Here is a 23,586-nt window from a genome sequence, read left to right as displayed (position 1 = left end):
TTGTGGGAATCTACATGATTACATAATTGCAACTGGTAGGTTGATTTGCTAACTCCTTTAAAAGTCTCGGAGTTTTTTTTTGTTTTTTTTTAATTATTATTATTCTCGCCAAAATGTTCTTTGTTATTTCACTTCAAATATTCTTCTGTCGTTTGTCATGAATACATTTTTCAAAATTCACGTTTAATCCTATGAAAATTTTTCTTATGTATACCACTACACCTTGGCCAATCCCCCCACGTGGGTATGTGCCATTATAAAGAGGTGAAGAAGAAGAAGAAGAAGAAGAAAGGACGCGACGTGGTCTACTGAAGGAGCAACGCCATGGAGCCTCCACCGCCGCCGCCTGAGCTGCAGCTGCCGTCGCCCCCGGAGACTCCCAACATGACCACTCCCGGCACCACGTAAATGGGGCTTGTGCATTTCTACGTTCGCGCGAGCGGCGCAGCTCCTAGCCGGTACACCGAGTCCATGTGCTGGGCGGGTTCCATCCTAGTGTGACGAGTCCCTGTTTTTCGGTGACTGCACTCCACAAAAGGAAAAGTTCCAGGCTACACTTACGAAGGCGTATAAACAGCTGCATAAATCTGGTCGCTGCACAGCAGACATCAGGTGTTGCCAGAAATACTGAGGGCTCAGCAAGCGTAACGGGGGGCGGAAGACTCAGGTGGGTGTATTAGACTAGGAAGTTTTCTGAAGATAGGTCTAACTGGGGGGGGGGGGGGACATGAGAGTGATCGTCGTCTTGTGGAATTATGATGATGCTGCTCTGACGATGATGGTGACACAGGGCCTGAGGGGAGGCCACAAAGGACGACCTGAGGCAGTGTGTAACGGATTGATGTACTGTCTGATCAAACATAACAGTTGGAAAAAAATTGCCCCGAAAAACTTGTCCACGCGACCTCAGGCGTTGTTTTAAGCATCATCATCGGCAAAACGAGGGCCTTCACTTAATCCACATTACGTCATGCCATTAAAGTGGCCTTATGGCTGCCATATCGATTCCTTACTATAACGCTTCCAGGAGTTTTGTGACAGGTTTCGGCAGCACACTACTGGTGATTGTAAGGATTATTACCTTGCGTTATTACCTTGGCTGTTTCTTGCGGGTTCGATCCCGGCCGCGGCGGTTGAATTTCTTTGGAGGCGAAATTCTAGAGGCCCGTGTACTGTGCGATGTCAGTGCACGTTAAAGAACCCCAGGTGGTCGAAATTTCCGGAGCCCTCCACTACGGCGTCTCTCATAGCCTTAGTCGCTTTGGGACGTTAAACCCCCATAAACCAACCTTTAAACCAACCTACCTTGCGTTTTTTTTTAAACTTTTCCGCTGCTGTCTCAGATTTCTTGACAACCTGCACTTTCCCTAGCACTGTATCATCCACCAGATATTTGCTTTCGATTTTTGTTTCAACTGAATTTGGTAGTGCTACATTTAATGCTTATTATTGGTATGTAAGCTTCTTTACTTAATTTCCTATATAGCGGGTGCGCGAGGTGCAATAAATAAATGAATAAATCCAATCATTAAATGAATAAATCTAATCTTGTCTATATTGAACTCATGTCTTCAAGACTGGTGATCAAGGGAGGAGGAACAATTTTATCTATGATGACCACACAATCACCTTTTCCGTACGTCTTCACCAGCTCGCTCAGCGACTTCAAGCTCGACTCGAGGACCCTGTGCACCTCGGCTGCCACCTGCGTCTGCTGCTGCTGCGTATTCTTATTCGGAATCGGCCTGGTGGCGTCCTTCCTGCTCAGCATCTTCGGTACCACAACTACGTATGCAGACGAGTACGTCGGCTGGGCCATCGTCGTAGACGCTAAGGAGTGCTCCCAAGTACCAGAGTGAGTTCGCTCCTGCCACTGCATTCCAGCGCTGACGTGTACGAATGACGTCAGCGTTTTGCCGGCTGTTCATGTCGCGATGTGCTCGAACACATGCAGCGGTATATACTCCATTGCGTGTATATGTTACTGTGGTACCACTCTTTAGATGGTTGAGATAGAATGCAGACTTTTTCTAGCTTCCCACATCCACTTAGTAAAGATTCACAGGTTCTTTCGTCTTCCTTATTGCACCAGCGGTGCCCCGCCAGAGACGGTTGGTTTCAACTTGATGACTGAAGCTTATTTCTTCGCACCAGGGGTGCCCCGTCAGTGACGGTCTCTCGATGAGTAGAGATGCAGGGATAAAGGCAAATACTTCAAGTTTATGTACATATATTTACAATCATATACAAGTTAAGGCACTGGACACAATTTAAGCGGCAAAAGGACAAACAACAAAAGGGTGGATCTGGCTAATACTAGGGGAGGCCCCTAACTCGGCGTTGCCGAAGATGCGTTGCATCTGACCTTAGCGCAGAACCCCGCTTCCAGCTCCGGGGCCCGGTTTTAAAGCCCTAAAGGCCCGGCCCACATTTCGTGGCTTCCAATCATTTTACAATGTTCACATGATTGGTTTAGAGAGAGCCTGACCAGCCCTCCAGCTCCCGTAAGGTGAAAAACCCTCTCCACCACAAAATAAAAACAAACACAAATACACATTCGTGCCAGGTACCGCGTGTCGGGTGGACACCCGTACTTCCCGGCGCGTTCGCGAGCGGCCGCGTTCCAAGAAAGGAGACGCTCCGCTTTGAGTGCCCCCAGCCGCGTTCCGATGACCCCCGCGAACGCTACCGATACCTTACACGCCCTTCCCAAGATTCTACAAAGGGCTCAAATGGCACTTTTAGAATTACAAACAAAAGGGATCGGTGTCTGACACGAAACTACCCTTCGGGTGACATAACATAAACAAAACGTACACATTCAAATGCGCGTTTCACACCTGTAAAACCAGCGCATTCACCGAAGTCCAAGCTGTCGCGCTGCGACCAGTTGCACCAACAAAACCAAAAACAACAAAATGCACACGGGCACCAACACAACATCACGCAAAATGCACACTTAAATACACACAGTGGCATGCTTGCCGTGCGCCGTAACACAGCGTCCAAGTTGGTGCGTTGCACCCAGTTCACCAGCATGCACACCGTGGTCCTGCTCGGGAATGATCACACACACACAGACACTCGCAACTTGAGCGTTCAGTAGCACTCGCACGACGTCCGTAAGTGGCCACGTGAGCCTCCTTAGTCGCACCGAGCGTCCCTGTGTAGTACATTCGAGCCACCACGTGTTGTCAGTAACACAATTAACGCCTAAACGGTAACTCACTCATTAGGCTGGCGCCACAACGGGGCGTGAACTGAAAAGACGATGCCCTCCAGGATCAAAAACGTCCTGGTCATCGATAGGTGAAAATCTCTGACCATGCGACGCACTTGAGAGCACTCTCTCTCCGGCGCCCCAGTACGACACGCGTGGTGCGTAAAGAGCATAGCCCCTGGCCCGTCCAAATATAGCAGTACAGTCAGTCTTGCTACACTTGATATGCCGACCTCTAGCACTGAACATACTGTTCCTCGCGTGGACTTTCAGCGTGAAAGCCGCGCACCTGCCTCCTGTTACTCTACCTCGCTTGGAGCCATTTGCCCCGTTTCTGCTCAGGTAAACACTGGAATTACCGCAACCTCCTTGATCGGCGCTTGCCGGCTTCGTGGCATCTTCTAACCCTGAGGCTGCATGAGACCCCTCGCAGTGAATTGACCCTAATTTGCCTTGTGGCAAGTCCACACTCATTTCCGGGTCCTCAAATGACCTGGCCGGACACACATCGGGTGCGTTCGAGGATTGCGCGGCGCTCTGCCCGGTCGGTCCAGCAGGCCCACCTCCGCTCTCTGCCTCGGATGGAATGTCCCTGCCATCACAAACGCCAAGGGGCACCACGCCCTATGCCCGACACAGCATGCGTTTGCGGCAACGCTAGGTTTCCCGCTGCCACTATCTCGCCGATCTGATGTCTGTCGTCACTGGTCGTTTCACGCGAAACAAACTGCACTTTTTTGCAGCTTGCCTGAGACCGAGTTTTTATTCCTGAACTCGCGTCCTCGTCCCTGGTCTTATCTGAGGTAGAGCTAACCTCTGCAGATTGATCTTCGGAGTGTGCGTTCACCGCCTCTAATACCGCGACGCTGCGTTCCGTCACGATACTTTTTTCAACTGCGGTTCCAGCTTCGCAGAAATCTGGCTCGGAGCAGTTCTCCCTGGCTGATTCACTGGCTCTTCTGCTCTCCTTGATCTTAGAGATCTCGAGCTCTACCTGCTGGCGTCTTGCTTCTATAACCTTCAAGACATACTTTACGTCCTGAGGTTCTTCCTCGCGAAGCACCGCCTTTCTGCCATTTACTTTCAAGAGTTGAGCCTGAAGGTCCGCTAAGCGCGCCTTCGCTAACTCAACCTGGTCCCTCACATCGAGTGAGGGCTGGCATGGATAGCCCTCCATACCGCCGTCTGTACTCCTCAACTGTCCTACCGGCTCGAACACAGGGACGTGAACAATGCGACCAAGGAAACTCACGGTTTCGATGCGTCGATCCGCATTGCCCGCTCCTTGGCGTCGGAGTCCACCGCCACTTTCCCCGGACGCTGCGATGAACTGCCGTACGCCGCTGGTCCTGTGCCCGCTGTCGTCACTTATTGCGACCCGCCGGTGACCGTCGAGTTGTCGACGCGTTTTTATCCTTGACCGGACGCAGTCTCGCGTCGCTGCACTACTGCCGTGGTCCTTGCCGCTGTCTCTCCCTGCAGGTTCGTTCACGAACGCTGACCTGTTGCCTTGTCGTCGCCTTTCTCCCTGCCTTCCTTTTCCTGCGCCGTCTTCAGATGGCCGCAGGATCCTGTCGACTGCGCCAGTAAAGATTCACAGGTTCTTTCGTCTTCCTTATTGCACCAGCGGTGCCCCGCCAGAGACGGTTGGTTTCAACTTGATGACTGAAGCTTATTTCTTCGCACCAGGGGTGCCCCGTCAGTGACGGTCTCTCGATGAGTAGAGATGCAGGGATAAAGGCAAATACTTCAAGTTTATGTACATATATTTACAATCATATACAAGTTAAGGCACTGGACACAATTTAAGCGGCAAAAGGACAAACAACAAAAGGGTGGATCTGGCTAATACTAGGGGAGGCCCCTAACTCGGCGTTGCCGAAGATGCGTTGCATCTGACCTTAGCGCAGAACCCCGCTTCCAGCTCCGGGGCCCGGTTTTAAAGCCCTAAAGGCCCGGCCCACATTTCGTGGCTTCCAATCATTTTACAATGTTCACATGATTGGTTTAGAGAGAGCCTGACCAGCCCTCCAGCTCCCGTAAGGTGAAAAACCCTCTCCACCACAAAATAAAAACAAACACAAATACACATTCGTGCCAGGTACCGCGTGTCGGGTGGACACCCGTACTTCCCGGCGCGTTCGCGAGCGGCCGCGTTCCAAGAAAGGAGACGCTCCGCTTTGAGTGCCCCCAGCCGCGTTCCGATGACCCCCGCGAACGCTACCGATACCTTACACACTTTCTCCTGTAATTCGAAAAGGAGGAAATTATTGCTGTCCCCAACAACAAGGTCACATTTACTCGCATGCTTGTAAAGCGCGTATTTCGGCATAGCCTAGTGTTGATGACGCACGAAAAAATTCGAACATTCGAACTTTTTTCACGAAATCTGATGCGTCCCAAATGGCTAAAAGTTTTGCTTCCGAAGAAACGTATCGGCTTTGGAGTTTGCCGACACATCAATACCAATTTCTTCACTCAATCGACCCACATCTTAGTTCAAGACTCTCACCCAGAATTCCTCGACATCTGGAAACACTTTGTCACCGACTTCGTCTGAATGCTGCATATACAAACGGCTTGCGATACCGTTTTGGACAAATGAACAGTCCGCATTGTGAAAACTGTGCCTCGATAGAAACTGTGGAACATATCCTGCTTGAGAGAGAGAGAGAAAGGAATTTTAATGAGCGAAAGGTGGAGAGGTCGGCCGGTGGTAACATGGCCCTGGCCTGCTACTCCACAATCCTGCTTGAGTGCCCTGCGTATGCTAACGAGCGTGCGTACTATGAACATTGTATGCAGAAGCTCTGCTCAGTGCCCCTAACAATGGACAAAGTTTTAGGTCCCTTAGTCTGCCTTAGGCAACAGAGACTTGCAATGAACTTTCTATTTACATATTTAAAAGACATTGGACATCTCGATAAGCTTTAAATTCACTTGCACGTTACCTTCATGCATTCTTCATGCAGTGAACTTCGTCAGCCCATTTGTCGGACTATGCACTCCATCATTCCATAGGTTACATCAATACTCGCCGTTGCATCCTTAGTACCCATTTCATGGCCGGATTTTATCTTCGTTTCTTTTTTACCTCTTCCACACTCCTCTCCTTCTGTCTTTATCTCCCAAATTCTCCTCCATACGCAGAGCAGTATGCTAGCGATTTTTAAATGCCGGCTAAATTCTTTGTATTTCATTAAAGAGTCTCTCTCTCTCTATAATGATTAGTCAAATTCAGACGTCAGAAGTGATAAATCAGTGCGTTGTAGGGCTTTGGTATGGTATGGTATGGTATGGTATGGTATGGCATGGCATGGCATGGCATGGTATGGTATGGTATGGTATGGTATGGTATGGTATGGTATGGTATGGTATGGTATGGTATGGTATGGTATGGTATGGTATGGTATGGTATGGTATGGTATGGTATGGTATGGTATGGTATGGTAGTTTTAACGCCGAAATGTTGCACAAGGACTGCGGACGCCATAGTGGAAGGTTCAGCATTAATTCTCTTGGACAAATGACAAGGTATTAGCTCGTACCGAAGGCTTCCATACACATGCAGCAAACATTTCCAGCGGAAATGTTTGCTGCATCGCAATATCTGCAACTTCCTAAATTAGTGCTGGAAAATTGCCATGCCAAAATGCTTAATAGTAAGGCCTTTGCAAACGGGCTCCCTTAAAGGACACTGAAAAATATAAATTGTCTTTCATATCCGTGCTTCGTTGCTCTAAGCTGCGTGTTGGCCAATCACTTTGGAGAGAGTCTGTTCATGTGATTGATCAACTTGGGCCAAGGTGTCTTGTATCAATAGCCTTTTGTTGTACTCGCATATTATGATATATTTAAGTAAGAAACCAACCTAACCAGCGCCTGTACGCTTTGAAGAGCGCTCTAGAAAGCAGTACTTTACTAACAACTTCACATTAGTCACAACTTTTAAGTTTCTAACCGGAACAGCAAAGATCAGTTTGTAAGGCTTTTTTTTTTTTTTAGTGAAGCTTGTCTGTAAACGCAATGCGTGCACTCTTGATAGCAGTCTACAACTGTTGCAATGGCGTTCGGCTTTCTCCTCATAATGATGTCCATGACAGCATTTATAAGGCCCGTTCGTGCTCTATATGTCCTCATATGTCCAACACTGCGAATATCTTTGTTTCATCCCGTATTCCAGGAAGATCATAGACGAAGGAGGCGCCATTGGGGACATCGCCGTGGCCGTATTGCTGTGCATGGGTATCACTGCTCCGCACCTCATGGGCATTGGCGGTGGCTTCATCGGCCTCTTCTATAACCAGTAAGGAATGTTAACGCGCCGTTCATTGTACTGATGATGATGCGCGGTTAATAAATAGGTGACTCTAGGGCGGACAGGACACATTGAAATAGTGAAAAGGCTGGAAAGTTCGCTTTGTGCTTCTTGTTCCTCTTTAGTGATGGTATCAGTCTGCCCTGTATGGAATGGCAACATGCTAGCCTCATTCCAGAAGGCCGGAGCATGTTGCTGCACCTGCCTTCGGTTTAACGCCGGCCACAATCCTACTGTGGCTTTGGTCTCGAAGTGTGCAGACATTAAGCATAACAACAGCAATAAAGAGTGTTTCGTGACAGCTGTATTGGGAATAAAGTCCGAAAACGCATCGTAACAAGTTTTCACAGGACAGAAACAAGTCTCCAGTTATAGAGGCTTTCATTCCTTCACTGATGTAAGAAAAACTGAAATCACTGTTATGCACTTTCTTACTTCTCCTACCTTAGTTCGTTGTACGCCGACACCGTTCAACGTGTCGTGGCTGCTCTTACACGCGGTGATGTCTACGAAAGGAGAAGGAAGTGCACAAAGCTCACTTTCACAACTTTTCGGGCTGCGTTTTCGCTCGTCCCTACAAATTCGAATCCTGAGGTTCAAAACAGAGTCACGTTATGTTCAAAACATGGTTGCTGTTTTTCTTAGTTGTAGTCTTCCATTTTTGTTTACCAGAGCAAATAACCCATTCCTCACTGCGCAAGCAATTATTTCGTCTTCGTTAACGCGATGATATTAGAAGCCTAATAGAAAAAAAAAAAACGTGATGTCAGTCAAAAAATTTGTCCATTGCTGAGTGGCAGGGAACCGAGAGGCCGACAGTCTAGCTCGAGGATACATTACTTTCCGAGCTTCCGACGAGACCGCGGAACTCGCGCCAGCACCCAGGGAATACTCGGCCATACTACAAAACTATAGAGGCAGAAGAATGCGATATCCCCCACCGCACAAATCTCTCAGCAGAGAGGAAGCTGTCACTTGGAGACAATTACAAACAGGCTCTTTCCCAAACCTACATATACTAAACAAAATGCACCCTACGATATACACGAACAAATGTCCCTGGTGCGACGAAAAACCTACTCTATACCACATCACATGGGCCTGCCAAAACATAGACGTGGTCCCCAAAATACAAAACACGAGTGCGGAGCAGTGGGAGAGACTGCTGTCCAGCGACCGCTGCGAAGACCAACAAGGTCTGGTACAGCGAGCTCAACGGGCGGCAGTGGCCAGCGGGGCCCTGGACTGAGGGCAACCGACCACTGATTAGAGGCGGACGACTTCGACAGAGAAGGCTCCTGGGGGTAGAACCAAGACGTCTCTGAAGATGCCCCCAAACCGCAGGAAAAACCATTAGTGTAAATAAAGTTTTCCCTTCCTTCCTTCCTTCCATTGCTGAATCGAAGCGGCGTCACCAAGCCGAATAATTCCTATTGGCTGGAGGAAATTGACCTCATCATCCCGGAAGTGACATCTATACTTTCAAATGTATCTTCACTGCGTCCGTGTTGCCACCTCTTCACGCCTTCAGGAAAACATGTAATCACATGCTAGGTGACCCGAAGAGTTGTCTGGTTGAGAACAGACAGACGTGTGTGGGTTCGCAAACACAACCATGAAAGAATGACACAAAACTCTAACGTAAGGCATCAACAGTTTCCAATGCTGTCCCATCGCCAATACAGAATGTAATTAAGTGTCCCTGTCAACTTTGATTTGGTTTATGGTGGTTTGACGTCCCATCCGTCGGCAGCCGTCGTAGCTAATGCTGAGAGATGGTCCCAAAAAGGTGGCGCTGCAAGGGCCGTCGTTTTCTACGTCGTCTAACCATAGAGTAATATAGAAGTAAAGAGCGGACACTCCCGTAGGCCCCAGCGGCCGACTTTTGTGCACAGCGCACCTAGCGGACCCGGGGAAACGCACTGGCCTCAGAGATGATAGGCTTAAACAGGAATCTTGGAGGCTTTACTGTCAAAACCTGGTGGTGGGCATCTGCCCTTGACGCAGCTTTGTTGCCTCTTTGGAAGTGCTTAGGAAGAGCCGCCGCCGCCGCCTTTAAGGCCGACAGCTGCAGCTTCTTGTTGGACAGTTCACGGGGTGGAAGAAACAACCGTCGCAGCACCACAGCAGTACACAAAACGGACGTGCCCACGAAGCTTGCAGACGCCGCAAAAAAATACAGCCGCTCACACCGTCGGTCCGTCGCACACTGCCGCCTGGGCGTGCTTGCCCGTTGGCTTGACGCACTTAAAATACGCCGCTGTTGCTGACGTAACTGCGACCGTAGGCGCGCAGCGCACGTCACTGCAAGCCAAGATATGCCAAGACCATACTCTTTTTCTTTTTTTATTTGCACGTTCAGTGCCATCTGGCGGAAACGGGGAAGCGCCGAACTCGGCCGCGAAAGGGCCCGAGTGTCCGCTCTTTACTTTTATGTTACTCTATGGTCTAACCACCGAAGCGGCGAGTGCACGCACAACAGATACCAGTAGCAGCCACACTGACCTCTTACACCAAACACTCCGAAGCGCTGTTTTCATGTGCGGTACAAGTGGCAGACGGACCTCCATGTGGCGCCAATTTTCCCGAATTTTGTATCAAAATTGCGACGCAACCGTTCGTCTTACAACGTTCTGGGGGATTTCATAGGATTTCTCGTTGCACATAACTTACAGCTGCTAGTCAAGTCGGAGGCTAGCTCGCAAGAGGAATTCCAACCGACGATATATAATCTCACGATGAGACACTCATGCTTTTGCCTTCACCGCACTGAGCAATCTTAAGTGCCGTCCGTATTTTTTTTTTCGACTGAGCCTTCGGGATGCACACTACTTGTATTATGCAAGGAGAGCGGTTAGGTACGTTCGCGTTTCAAAGCCGACGTTTCTTCGTTTAATCCCCCGTAACGACGGCTATGCAACGCAAGCTGTAGGTCTTCCGCTGTTTAAGCGGACAAGAATGTAAATAAATAAAGTAAGAACCAAAATATAATTTGGTCTGCATAAAGAAACATAGAAAAAAAAGTGAGTTTACGTGTTTTTGTATGTGTACGTGCGAGCGTGATTGCTTGCTTGCATTGGACATGTGCCAGACTTGACATGGATTGCTATATTCAGGCATGATCTTACACCTGCAGGTCTTCCCAGCAAGTTCGCACCTTGAGGTCTCTCGGCAGGTCGCCTTCCGCTGCCAAACCCGACATGTTCGGTTCCAATCACAGTAGCTACAAGACTGGTGAGCGCAAAGTTCATCACGTTACTGATTGATTGATTTTTGCATTCGATAATGGATAGAGGCTAAAAACACATTTTGTTCTTAGGCGTAAATTTTTCGTTAACCGACTGCGTCACTGACACAATGAGCTAATAATTGGCTGATAATTTAAATCCTTGACGAAGTCTTCAGATTTCACCACAGTGACCCCGGAGACTGATTGATGAACCGATTGTTCTACTGCATGGCCTACATAATAACATGAGCTGCACTTTTGTAATGAAATTCTAATACGCTTCGGACAATAGCAGTGCAGACAGACACCGACACTTACAGGAGCTTCTTTCCATGTGGCTGTGGTACTTCATTTACAAAATAATTAGCCCCGGATATGTCATGTACAGTTTTAATGCATTGGCGTTCCCAAATACGTGTCACTTTTTATTGCAACGCTGTCGTATTATGTCGTAGCAGAAAACATTCTCGTTGAAGTGCAGATTAGAGAGAATGCTATTCATGTAGGCCGAGCAGTAGGAGCTGAGTAAAACGTTCCGTATCTTATGCCCGCGCGGGTCGTGACCTGGACGCTGTCGTGTTGCGTCCTGGTGCGTCACTGCTGACGTCATCCTGGATAAAGGCAGCTTGACAGGCTTAATAGTGTTGCATTGTGTGAATCAAGCGCTGTAAGACACGGGGCACAGAAAAGAGATGAGATCCCAATTAAAAGCGCTTCGTTGTATGTTATTTTTCCATTCGCGCTTCATCCACGTCATGCTGTCCTCTTCCTTCCTCCCTCCTGGAAAGACTGCAGAAATCTCAGTGCCCTATTCTTCTAGTATAAGGACAGAATTAAACGCTGTTTTCTGCAAAGCGGGCGTGAGGGGGTCGGCGGTTTCGTCTTGTCAACGGCGATGGTCGCTGCCCGCAGGCGCCACGGCTGCCATTGTTCCGGGCGCTATGGACGGCTACGAGGTAATCCACAGCGAGCTGGGCGCACTCGAGTGGTACAGGCTGTTCGACCCCGCCATCCAGCTGGCCTCGGAGGGCTTCGTCGTCGGGCGCCACCTGGCGAACGCCCTGGAGAGGCACAGCGCCGCTATCGAGGCCAGCGCCGACCTCAAGTGAGTCCACTGCTCGCAGGCACTACCAGCGAGGTGGCTTTTAGACGTTAAAGGGACCATGAAAAGAATTAAAAGACGCTTGTAAATGTTAGAAGTTATGCTCAGAAGCACTGACACCAAGTATGAGTCTTCGGAACTGAGCCGGCAATTTATTATGGCTTTTTAAAAATCGCGTTTTTTAAAATTCGCGGGCCGATTGGTGTCTTCGTAGGGAGCGATTTTGAAACCAAAACCGGGAAAACAGACGTCACTAGTCCCATGACGTCGGTAGGCCACCACACGCTGTCATTCGCTCGAGCCGCGGCAGCTACGACGTCACGGGCACACTTCCGGTAGCGGTGAAAATCGTCTGCTCGAGGCGCCGCGCGACCCCCTCGGGCAAGCGCGGGCCAGGGCATTGCCTTCACGCATATGTTTCCAATTTACCTCTGCCGCCTCTTCCTGCCGGGAGTTCGGGAGCAAAGAAAGCGCCGAGACCGGAGAGACGCTGCCGACGCACGCTGCTCCTCGTGAGTGCGACAACCGGAAGCCGTAAACCGAACGTCAGCGAATGACGTATTCATGGGCGGAGCCCAGTCCCGGAGCTGTTTTCTTTATTTTTTCTTGGTGCTCCGCGCGTATGAGTTGAGGGGGGAGAGGAGGAGCGTGATTTTTAATCGTCTATAACTTCGTTGTTATTCATGCTAGCTCGAAAATTCTTTCGCTGGGGTGACGAGTGATGGATTGCCTATCTTTACGTAATCTCAATTAATTTGTTTCATAGTCCCTTTAACTTTTAACAGTTCTACGAGCAGGAGTGTGCAAGTCCCTCTCAATGACCAGTTGCGAAAATGGATACAGCCATCGACTTATGTATGAATGAACCCTCTATTGCTAGGGAGGGATGGCTGTCGGTCGCTGTTAGGAAATTAGGAGAGACTACGTTGTAGCTGCGGAGGCAGCTTCTACTCAGTCCTTTTAATAGCTTTCAAGGCTGCGCGTCCTAAATCAGTCGACCTATCTTACATTACTGGAAGCAGGCCGCTATAACTAGCTTATGCAGCAAGGGCACCTGCCTTGATCGTACCTAGTCTTCTAGGGTGACCGTGTCATGATGTGGTATGTCCTGAATTTCGTGACTCCCTCGCGAGAAAGATGGACAAACCCATATAAGATGCTTTACAGTGTTATTGGCACTGGGTGCATCTGTTGTGTGAAAAAGTCTATGGCTTGCAATGGCCAGCTGTGGTTACATAATCTGTTTAAATATCGCTCTACCAACATTTTTCCTCTGTAATTAACGCACTGCGTGCAGAAAAAATTGGCTGTGGTTTACCTCTGGTTAAACCTGGAGGATTGCGAAAGCAACATCTGCGCGTAGCCATATATTGTTGCGTGAGCTACACTGCCCGCAGTCTCGCCGTTTCGAGTGCTTTTGCACGACCATACTGCGCACGCGCGAGGAGCAAGTTACGTCACTACTCACAGCTGGCGTGCCTCGCCGCGCGCGCTCGCCTTCCCTTCCTTGAAATGATCGGAGTGTACAACGTTCACAAAGCCAACGCCAATGAACACAATGAACGCCAATGGCCTATGTCTTCAGCGCCGCGGTTCTGGCACAAGCTTGTCAATGCCTGCAGCTCACATCTCTCTCTCTCATCACTCTACGCACCTATAAGCACGATTCAGGCGTCCACTGACCCAGGCAGCCGTTATGCTCACTTCCTTTCCTTAAAAAGATCGGAGTGTAAAAAGTGGTGAACGCCAACGGCAATGAACACAACGAACGCCAACTAGCGCCGCTTTTCTAGCACGACGTTGTCAATGCCAACGCATGTAGCGCACACACCGCCACTTAGCTTAAAACACGGTTGAGGTGTCCACAGTCCCAAGAGGGCAGTTATGCTCCTTCCCTCTGGTTCAGGTGTCCACCGAGGTGGACACCTCGCCCTCACCTCACGCTACATATATCCTGGCATAACAGTGTTGTTGCGACTGAGAGAAGCCACCACCGGTGCCACGTGCAGATAGAGGAGAGTTAAAAAATCGGAGGAAAGAGAAAAGGAAGAGAAAAGACGCGCGTCGCAGCAACAACCGCGTCCGCCGAAGCCGGCGCTGGCTGTAAAAACATAAGCGGCCGTAGCCGCGATTCGTCACCACCTCCCTGGCATAACAGAGCTCAGCCACTGCCAATTTTATATACACCACAAACCACGCAGATGGCGATGCGCAATCGCTACTGCGCATCAGAGAGGGAGAGGGAGAGAGAGGAAGACTGTTGGCGAGGTGAGGGAGAGCGCGCGGCGGCCCCGGCGCGCCAGCTGTGCGCCGTGTGACGTCACCCGCTCCTCGCGCATGCACAGCTTGGCCTTTCCAGAGCTCCGCGAAATGGCTCGGCGACTAGCGTAGTGTTGCTTTCGCAACAAAATCCACCCTAATGTCAGTAATCTTCGCAGCGCTGTTTAGACAGAAGGGGTGTTAGTTGCTCAGTTATAAACATGTTAAACGTAATTGTACAGATATGGTCGCCCTTGAGTCTGTGTTCCTTGCTTTGTCCAGTGCTCCTGTTGATGGGTGCGTTAACCTGCATGTGAATGCATAACGCTGCCCGGTTTGTAGAATTTTAATGGCACAGCATCTGCCTATTTTTGGCTTCAAGAGTCACTTTGATTACCTTCACTCGCTCTTATGTCATGGGTTGTAGATAAGCGGCGCAACGATGCATGCCTTAGCTAAATGGCGATGAGGGCTACGAGGACAGACGTGCACCGGCGTACGGATTTGCAGAACCCGCTTCTGGAACACGGCGACCAACACCGTGTTGAAGGAGGGCGACCTCCTGGTGCAAGGCACAATGGCAAACACGCTAAGCGACCTGGCCATCAACGGCGCCCAATTCTTGTACGAAGGGACACTGGCTAACGACATCGTGGAAAGCATCAAGGACGGAGGTAGGCAGCAGGAATACATGGCGTGGTCAAGCAGTGAGATGTGAGCGGCGCTAGAGCTGTCAGCGTATACCATTCTATGTCCTCACTCATCACAGCGAAACAATCGAACACCTTCGCTTGGAAGCCTTCATTTGGGAAGTAACATCTTCACTGTGGCGACTATTTCAGCGATTAGATAACAAAAACAATCTAGTTACTTAAAGCTTCCGCGTATATCATTGCCGTCCCAAAGGGAAGGGCACGCTCATTCGTCTGTTCTAGTTGGCAAGGGATATGTAAAACATATATGCTAACACGATTTTACGTTACACTGCCTCCAAAAAAATCGCTTGACAGTAGATTGTTGTTCCTGGCGTCCAAAGCTAGTAGTGAATAATTTAGATGACAGTTGCGTGAGTTTTTTTCTGTTATTTATGATCAACAGTTAAAATACGAAAAGAAAAGACAAAATTACTGTATACTGGGTTATATAAAATTTTGTCAGCGTGCAAATAAGAGGCTTTGTTAGCAGCAACAAAATTAAAATCAGTTTTGAGGAAAGGATATGCGTCGCGGAATATATAACTCGCAAATGAGCAAGCTCTCACTGGCGAAGGAGGAATGAAAGTAAGAAGAGAGAAAAAGGTGCCGAAGTGGAGGCATCTGGTTTGATTTCAACTAGCTCGGGTAGTCCCTTTAACCCCCTAGTTGACATTTTTTTTCGAAAACGGTACCTAAATGATCATTTAGTACTCGTGCTGCCTTCTGTCGGCAAACAAAAAAAATGCTTTGAAGGAGCCCTACTTACCTTAACCGGACACAGAGTGCCAGAAAACATTTAACAAAGTGAACTCGTCATGAGCCAGAGAGGACAGCTGGCTGATGACGAGCGTGGCTCGTCCATGTTCACACGGGCTTCTTTTGCAATTTGCCTCCAGCGAAACGCGGCTACCACGGATAGGATTCATGCGTGCTCGTGCTGAACCGCCGTGCCACCGCTGCATAGTATTCTGCAGTCTAAGGTGTCAGTGTAAGCACAGAGTGAAAGGGGGTTGAGTAGAAGGAAAGCAAAGCGCGGTAACTGCTGCTGTGTGGACACGTGGACCTAGCCGTGTGGGAAGGGATGAAGAGGGTGAAAAAGGGGAGGGTAGATTTTTTTTTTTTCTCAGAATGATGTGCTTCCCTTCTTAAGCGGCATCGCTTCTGAGTATATACAACGCTGCAACCAGTCATTATTAATGTTTTGCAGTTTAATGCTGGCCCTCTTTACTAACGTAGTTGGCCAGGAGCATCATCTGTGTGCAGGAACAAAAAGCTGTTATGAAAGTTGAGTAATCATTAGCTAACCTTAAGGCGATCCAGAAGGAAGGAAGGAAGGAAAAACTTTATTTTACTCTAGTCCTTTTTCCTGCGGTTTGGGAGCATCTTCAGAGATGTTTTCTCCTTGATTTTACCCCCAGGAGTCTTCTCTGTCGAAGTCGTCCGCCTCTAATCAGTGGTCGGTTGCCCTCAGTCCAGGGCTCCGCTGGCCACTGCCGCCCGTTGAGCTCGCTGTACCAGACCTTCTTGGTCTTCACAGCGGTCGCTGGACAGCAGAGTCTCCCACTGCTCCGCACTCGGGTTTTGTATTTTGGGGACCACGTCTATCTTTTGGCAGGCCCATGTGATGTGATAGAGAGTAGGTGTTCCGTCGCACCAGGGACATTTGTCCGCGTATATGGTAGGGTGCATTTTGTTTAGTATATGTAGGTTTGGGAAAGAGCCTGTTTGTAATTGTCTCCAAGTGACAGCTTCCTCTCTGCTGAGAGATTTGTGCGGTGGGGGATACCGCAATCTTCTGCCTCTGTAGTTTTGTAGTATGGCCGAGTAATCCCTGGGTGCTGGCGCGAGTTCCGCGGGCTCATCGGATGCTCGGAAAGTAATGTATCCTCGAGCTATCCTGTCGGCCTCTTGGTTCCCTGCCACCCCCGTGTGCCCCGGTACCCACACAATTTTGTGTGGGATCTTGTCGCTTTGTTCTTCCTGGTTTTTAATTCTGTCGCTCGCTGCGAGGAGTATACGGAGCGCGTGACGACCTATCCTGCCATTCATGTAATTTCGGCAGGCTGTTTGAGAGTCGGTGAGTATTGTTAGCGACCGCCCGGTTCTATAGCCCTCCGCCACCGCTAGAGCAACGGCTACTTCCTCGGACTCTGCAGCTGTGCAGCCTCGGAGAGACGCGCTGGTCATTTCGCGTAAAGACGAATCGACCACCGCCGCCACAGCGATTTTGATATCTCCTCCTCTCCAAGACGCGTCTGCATACACGGTCGTGGCTTGAGGAGCGTATGTTCTTTCGATGAAGTCGGCCCTCGCTTCTCTTCTGCCTCGATGGAGGTTGGGATCCATGTTTTTTGGTATTGGCGCTACCTTGAGGGTCTTGCGAAGCTCGTCGGGGATCGTTGCCGTCCTCGTCATTTCTCGCATCTGCTCGCGGTATCCGAGCCTCTGCAGGAGCGCTCTTCCAGTCGTTGTCTGCAACAGCCTGAGTTTTTGCGACTCAAGCTGCGCCTCTCGTAGCTCCTCAAAGGTGTTATGTAATCCCAGGGCCATGAGTTTTTCGGTTGACGTGTTGCGCGGAAGTCGGAGCGCTGTCTTATACGCTTTGCGTAGCAGGGCATCCGCTTGTTGTATTTCGTTTTTGTTGAGGCACTGGTAGGGTAGGCTGTACGTGATTCTACTAACTACAAGGCTTCTGACTAGTTTGAGTGTGTCCTCTTCACGCATGCCATGTCGCCTGTTGGTGATGCGGGTGATCATGCGTGAGACTTGTAGTGTTGTTGCTTTGAGCAGGGTAAAAGTGTGAGTACTGCGCTGGTTGGATTGAACCCACATGCCTAAAATTCTTATTGTTGTCTTTTCGGGTATGGGTGTCCCGTCAAGGTAGACGTTGAGTTTTAGGTCCTCGTTGGTTGGGACGGTCCGGTTTTGCTTGCCTCTCCAGACTCTCAGCAGTTCCGATTTCTCGGTCGAGCATGCGAGTCCTCTTTCTGCGAGGTATTGCTCTACACAAGAGGCCGCTTGCTGTAGCCTTTCTTCCTTCTCTCCGAGACAACCCGTGTTTGTCCAGACTGTTATATCGTCAGCATACATTGCATGCCTGATGCCTTCGATGTTCTCTAGTTTTCGAGCTAGGCCTATCATAGCTATGTTGAAAAGTAAGGGGGAGATAACTGACCCTTGGGGTGTTCCCTTATTTGGAGTGCGAATTTTGTCCGATCGAAGGTCTCCTATGCCGATGGTGGCAGTTCTGTCGGACAGGAAGGCTTTGACGAAGCCGTGGATTCTGCGCCCGCAATCCAGCTTGTCTAGGCCCGTAAGGATCGCTTCGTGGCTGACGTTATCGAATGCCCCTTTGATGTCCAGGGCCATTATGACATTTTCTCCCGTCCGAGGTACGTTTCGCAGGACATCTTCTTGTATTTGGAGGAGAACGTCCTGCGTCGAGAGCTTCGCTCTGAAGCCGAACATGGTATGTGGTACACAGTCGTTGTCTTCCATGTAATTTTGCAGTCTTAAAGTTACCACCCGTTCGTAAAGTTTGCCAAGGCACGACGTGAGTGATATGGGCCTGAGGTTTTCAATTTGTAGCTTTTTACCAGGTTTAGGTATCATTATTACTTCGGCGTGTTTCCAATCTTCGGGAACCGTCTCCGCCTCCCAATGTTTGTTAAGAAAGCTGACGAGCTCTTGTATGAGGTCGTCGCTCAGGTTGCGGATTAGGGCGTTGTCGATTCTGTCCGCTCCGGCTGCCGTGTTTCTGGTGGTGTTTCTTATGGCCGCGTAAACCTCTTCCACAGTTATGGGGCGGTCGAGTTTCTCGTTTTCGGCTCCTCGATACGTTCCTTGGTATCGCGGGGGGTTGTGATCGCCGAAACATTTTTCTCGTGCCTTCTCCAGTAGGGTGATGTCTGATCCCTCGAAGGAGTGGATGAACCTGTGGATGGCTTTATTGTTTTCTGATTTTATTTTGGTCGGATCGATTAATGCTCTTAAGAGATTCCAGGTTCTGGCCGTGCCTAGAGTTCCCCTAAGCGAGTCGCTGAGTTGTTCCCAATTTTGTTTCGCGAGTTGCATCGCATATTCTTCCGCCTTTGCCGTAATTTCTGCTATCTTTAGTTTTAGTTTCCTGTTGTGTTTTTGCTTCCGCCATCTTTTGGTGAGACTGCGTCTCGCTTCCCATAGTCTGAGGAGGTGGGCGTCTACTTCAGGCGTTGCTGTCGTTCTCCTTAGACTTTTTGTGCATCGTTGTCGCGTTTCTCTCAGCATGCCGCTCCATTCCTCCAGTGATTGGATACCGCCTTCAGATTTGTTGCAAGCCCCGCGAAACGCGTTCCAGTCAGTGATTTTCGCCTGTCCAATCTGGCGTCTTATGGTGTCGGATGCTATTCGTGTCCGGAGGATAAAGTGATCGCTGCCTAGATTTTCCATCATGTTTTCCCACTGTGACTCCCTACTGTTCCTTACGAAGGTGAGGTCCGGGCATGTGTCCGTGCTCACGCTATTTCCGATTCTCGTGGGGGTCGCAGGATCTGTGATTAGACTGCAGCCAAAGTACTCCGCTACTTCCACTAATGTTCTTCCCTTGATGTCTTGTTTCTGGTATCCCCAACTCCTGTCCATGGCGTTGAAATCTCCTACGATGATGAGTGCATTTTTTTTGGCCAGCTTGTGCGCTCCATAGAACAGTTCGAAGAGTTTGGCTTTTCTTTGTCTCGGCGGGCTGTACACGTTAAGTAAGAACGTGCTGCTTCCCTGTCGCTTTTTCGGAATAATTTCAACAAGCGCGTGCTCGATGTCGGTGTCGGCGATGGTATCATGCCTGATGGCGGTAATGGTTTTGCTGACTAGGACGGCCGCTTTACCTTCGTTTTGACTCTCGTAAACCTCGTACCCTTGTAAGGTCGGCTTGATTCCAGTCTCTTGGAGCGCAATTACATCAGGAGGTGTCAGTTGTGTGTTTATGTATTGTTTTAAAAGGGCCTGCTTTTTGCGGTAGCCTCTGCAGTTCCATTGCCAAATATCTAAGTGTTCTTGTTCTTGCCGATACGTATTGATCATGTTTACGCGTCACTGCTGTTGCCTTGTTCGCTTGCGAAAGCTGTTAGCGCTGGACGGTTGTACGCTTTTTCCCTAATGTTTTCGGTATGTTTTTGTTTTCGAAAAGCGCTTCTGATCTCTGCGATCTGCCCTTGGAATTGTACTTGCATCTGTTGCATTTGCGATTGGATTTGCTGCATGATATCCTGCATCATCTGCTGCATCATCTGTTGCATTCGTGTTTCAAGGTCTCCTTCATTCGATGCCTGTGGTTGTTGTTTTGGAAGGGCTCTAGTCGTGTCGAGTTCCCGCTGTTGGTCCTTTAGTGTTTTTGTGAGTTCCTCAACTTTGCGTTCGAGCTCGTTTTGTTTGATTCGAGCGAGTTCTAGCTCGCGTCTGAGCGCATCGCTGTTCGCGTCCTTCGGTTCTGTGACGCGACTGTCTTTGTTGTTTGTGTTGTCTATGTTACTACCCTTTCCTACCAAGTGCGAAGCAGTGGTAGAAGCCCAGCTCACCTTGCTGCCGCTTGTCTGGGAAACCTTCTTCTTTTTCTTTTTCTCTTGCTTCTCCCCCTCCTGTGGGCCGGCTGGTGGTAGAGGCGGGAAGGAGTTGGACCTCGATCGGCTCCTCGATGTCTCTCCCTCTGAGCTGAGCCATCGCTTGGGTTGTCGCCCGCGTTGGTCGCTGCGTCCTCTTTCTCCTGTGGGTTTTGGCCTGGCTTTTTTCAATTTCTCTCGGCACTCCTTGGATCCGGTCCGGTGTGCCTCGCCACAGATTATGCACTTGGGCGTGCACTCGTGGTCGGCGGGCGGGTTTGAAACTCCACACAGTCCGCACACAATAATGTTCGGTGTGGGGCACACGTCGGAACGGTGTCCTTGCTGGAAGCAGACGTAACACACTTGCCTAGTGGGGCGGTACTGGTAGCATGGTACTTCACCTCCGTAATAAATGACGAATTTCGGCAAGACTGGGCCGTCGAAAGTGAGCACTGCCGTCTTGGATTTTCCGAGCATCCTTGCCTGAAGTATGGTCACTCCTTGAGTTCTGACCCGTAGGTGTGCTTTAAGTTCTTCGGGAGGGGTACCTGGCTCTACACCATGGATCACGCCGCGCAGGACGTCTTCCGGTGCTGCCACGTAAGCGTTTACATCATAAGGCTTTCCGTCGAATTTGAGACGGGTAATGTGCCGCACTAGCTGAGCCGTTTGCTCGTGCGGAGTGCTAACGATAATGATATTGGATCCGGTGCGAAGCCTTACAAGTAGGTCCTCGTCCTTACATTGCTGGCCGCACGCCATGACAATTGCGCGCGCTACTTGGTGGGTGGTGAGGGACTTCACCATGAGTCCTTTCTTGGGTCGAATAATGATCTTGTAGTCGCTTCTGGGGAGTGGCGGCATTCTTCGCCTAGGCCTGCTCTGCTCCCTTGATCCATACTTGTTGCAGCCGGTCGCATCACCCGGTAATTTTCCGTCTTGAGGATTGGCGTCCGGGCCGGTTCCCGTGCCTTTGCGTTCCTTTCGCCTTTGAAGTTTTCTCTGGCGCTTGGATTGTACAAGCTCCCAGCTGGCATCGTTGTTGTACCCGGCTGGCTTCGACGAGGAGTCGGACGGGATCTCGTCCTCACTTCCCAAGTCGGCGTCTCCGAAGTCGTCTTCATCCATCACTTGGAATTCGTTGAGAAGGACGTTTGACGATTGTGCTGGCACATCGTTGTCTTGGCTGGGCCCCGCCATATGGTCCGTCTTTGAAACGGCGTCGATGCTAGGCGTCGGCGTCGTCGACAAGGTTAGCGGCCCATGCTCTCACGATGTCGAGCTGGGTGGCCCGTTAGGGTTAGCGGGCCGGCGCCCGCTTTATAACTTTCAAGTCCGGTAGAAAGCCGAAAACTGGTCCTACCTCTTGAAATTTCTATCCTGGGGATCCAGCACTTGATATCTTTCCGTTCCGAATAAAATCCGGTGGCGAGAATGATTTGGTCCGGTGGAATTTGCTCAAAATGTGCGGAACCGATGCGACGCGCGTCCGCTTGCTTGAACCGCCATGTAGCGTCTCCCAAGGCGATCCAGAGTACATTCAATCCCATAAGTATGAAGGGGTGCTGACAAGTTCTCGCCCCGGCCGAAAGCTTCTAGTGAAGAAACTTAGACCCACGTACCAGTCAGGAAATCGGACACATTTACGAAGCATGCATCGCAGCTTTACGATCCTCCTACCCAAGCCCCGTGTTTTTAACAGGCGGTCGACAGGGAATAAACTTCATGTATAATCTCTTTACTGAGAAGGCGCAGCAGATTTCAGCCTCATTTATTTATTTCCAAATACTGCAGACCAGATATGGTCCTAGCAGTAGTGTAGTGATGAACGCAGTGGTCAATCCTTCCCACTGTGATCCTCTGGCGACGTGGGCGAAAAATTTTTGTTGTAGTTTTTTTCACTGCTTAACACCATTCTAAACAAAACTCTTATGTGAAGCCTCGGTGTAACTCGGGTAAGCTCGGGTTAGTTCAGAGGAGCGTCGCGCCAGCTGCAGCCAATTGGAGGGTGACCTTGAGAATGGCCCTGGCGCCCTCAAGGTCACCCTCTCATTGGCTACAGTTGGCGCGAGGAGGGTGACCTTAAGGATGACCCTGGCACCATCATGAGGGTGACCTTGAGGGTCATCCTCAAGGTCACCCTCAAGGTCACCCTCAAGGTCCCTACTTTCCTCAGGGTCACCCTCAAGGTCCCTACTTTCACATCTTCCAAGCAAGGGGTGCTTTCGGACGTCTACTAGGCTTAACTACGTTAAAAACGTACCACTTTTTCTTGCCCATTCTACTCTTTGTGATCAATGCCTGCTTCAGTCTTCTCGCAAAACTCAGCCTTGGACAAAGGACGCGGGTTTATCCGCGCATGCGCATAAGATACGGGACGGGTCTCTTTCACACTTCCCAGTGTCTTTCGTTGCGCAGGCGGAGCCATCACTAAAGCAGACATGCAGGCATACGAGGCCGATTGGATGGACGCAATCAGCATGAACCTCACGAACGGCCTGGTGTTCCATTCGGCGCCCGCGCCTGGAAGTGGCACATTGTTGGGTGCGGCCGTGTCCCAAGCGTCACTCGAGTAAGGATGATGGAAATAGAGATAACACACGCGCTAAGTGGGTTTTGCCAGACTAAGACCATACGCCGGTTAAAGCTATGAGCGGAATTTGCGCGGTTGTTCTGCCTGCGGTTTGTGACTCGCCGACGGTTTGATCATTGGCTCTCGCCATTGGCCGCCTCACCAACGCCGGTCAATGATGGATGCACTGACTTAAGAATAGTCATTGTTCGTGCACCAGTTGTATGCTCTTATGCATGCCTCATCAGTACTGGATATTTCTTCATGAGAAAAACTGCCCCTCAAACAAGTCGCCCGTAATAACTAACGAATCGGGGAGAAAAACAAAAGCAAAAAAGAAAAAGTTTACACAACCCCCTTGTAATTTTATGGTCTGCTTTTGTCCACAGTAGTTTCAGTAAAATGAAACAGAAAATTTTGTGAGCTCTGAGTGCATTATCCTGGTTGCCATTTTCTTTAAATTAACGCTGTACGCTTTGAAACGCATAGTTCTCCACGAGACCCGTGATGGCGTCGCTCGCCATTGCGTGATGACGCATCTGCAACTACGACTCTTCACATCTCAAAAACCAGCTGCACATTACTGTACCTATCCGTCTGACAGCTTCTCAGTAC

The 23,586-nt window shown here is 49.8% G+C and overlaps 1 protein-coding gene across 1 annotated transcript; it reads left to right on the top strand.

Annotated features, from left to right (window-relative positions):
* The first annotated feature begins 324 nt into the window (after positions 1-324).
* Positions 325-22,997, top strand: LOC149364730 (glutathione hydrolase 1 proenzyme-like). Its single transcript, XM_089568747.1, has 7 exons — positions 325-404; positions 1,652-1,855; positions 7,404-7,526; positions 10,675-10,772; positions 11,680-11,872; positions 14,639-14,802; positions 22,818-22,997. The coding sequence occupies exons 1-7, from the start codon at positions 325-327 to the stop codon at positions 22,973-22,975; spliced, it is 1,020 nt and encodes a 339-aa protein (XP_089424873.1). The 3' UTR covers positions 22,976-22,997.
* Positions 22,998-23,586: the final 589 nt, after the last annotated feature.

Source organism: Amblyomma mixtum, chromosome 2, assembly GCF_055824585.1.
Source record: "Amblyomma mixtum isolate Tamu chromosome 2, ASM5582458v1, whole genome shotgun sequence".
Classification (NCBI taxonomy): Eukaryota; Metazoa; Arthropoda; class Arachnida; order Ixodida; family Ixodidae; genus Amblyomma; species Amblyomma mixtum.
Note: the sequence above shows the minus strand (reverse complement) of the source record. Positions and strands in the feature narration are given on the sequence as shown.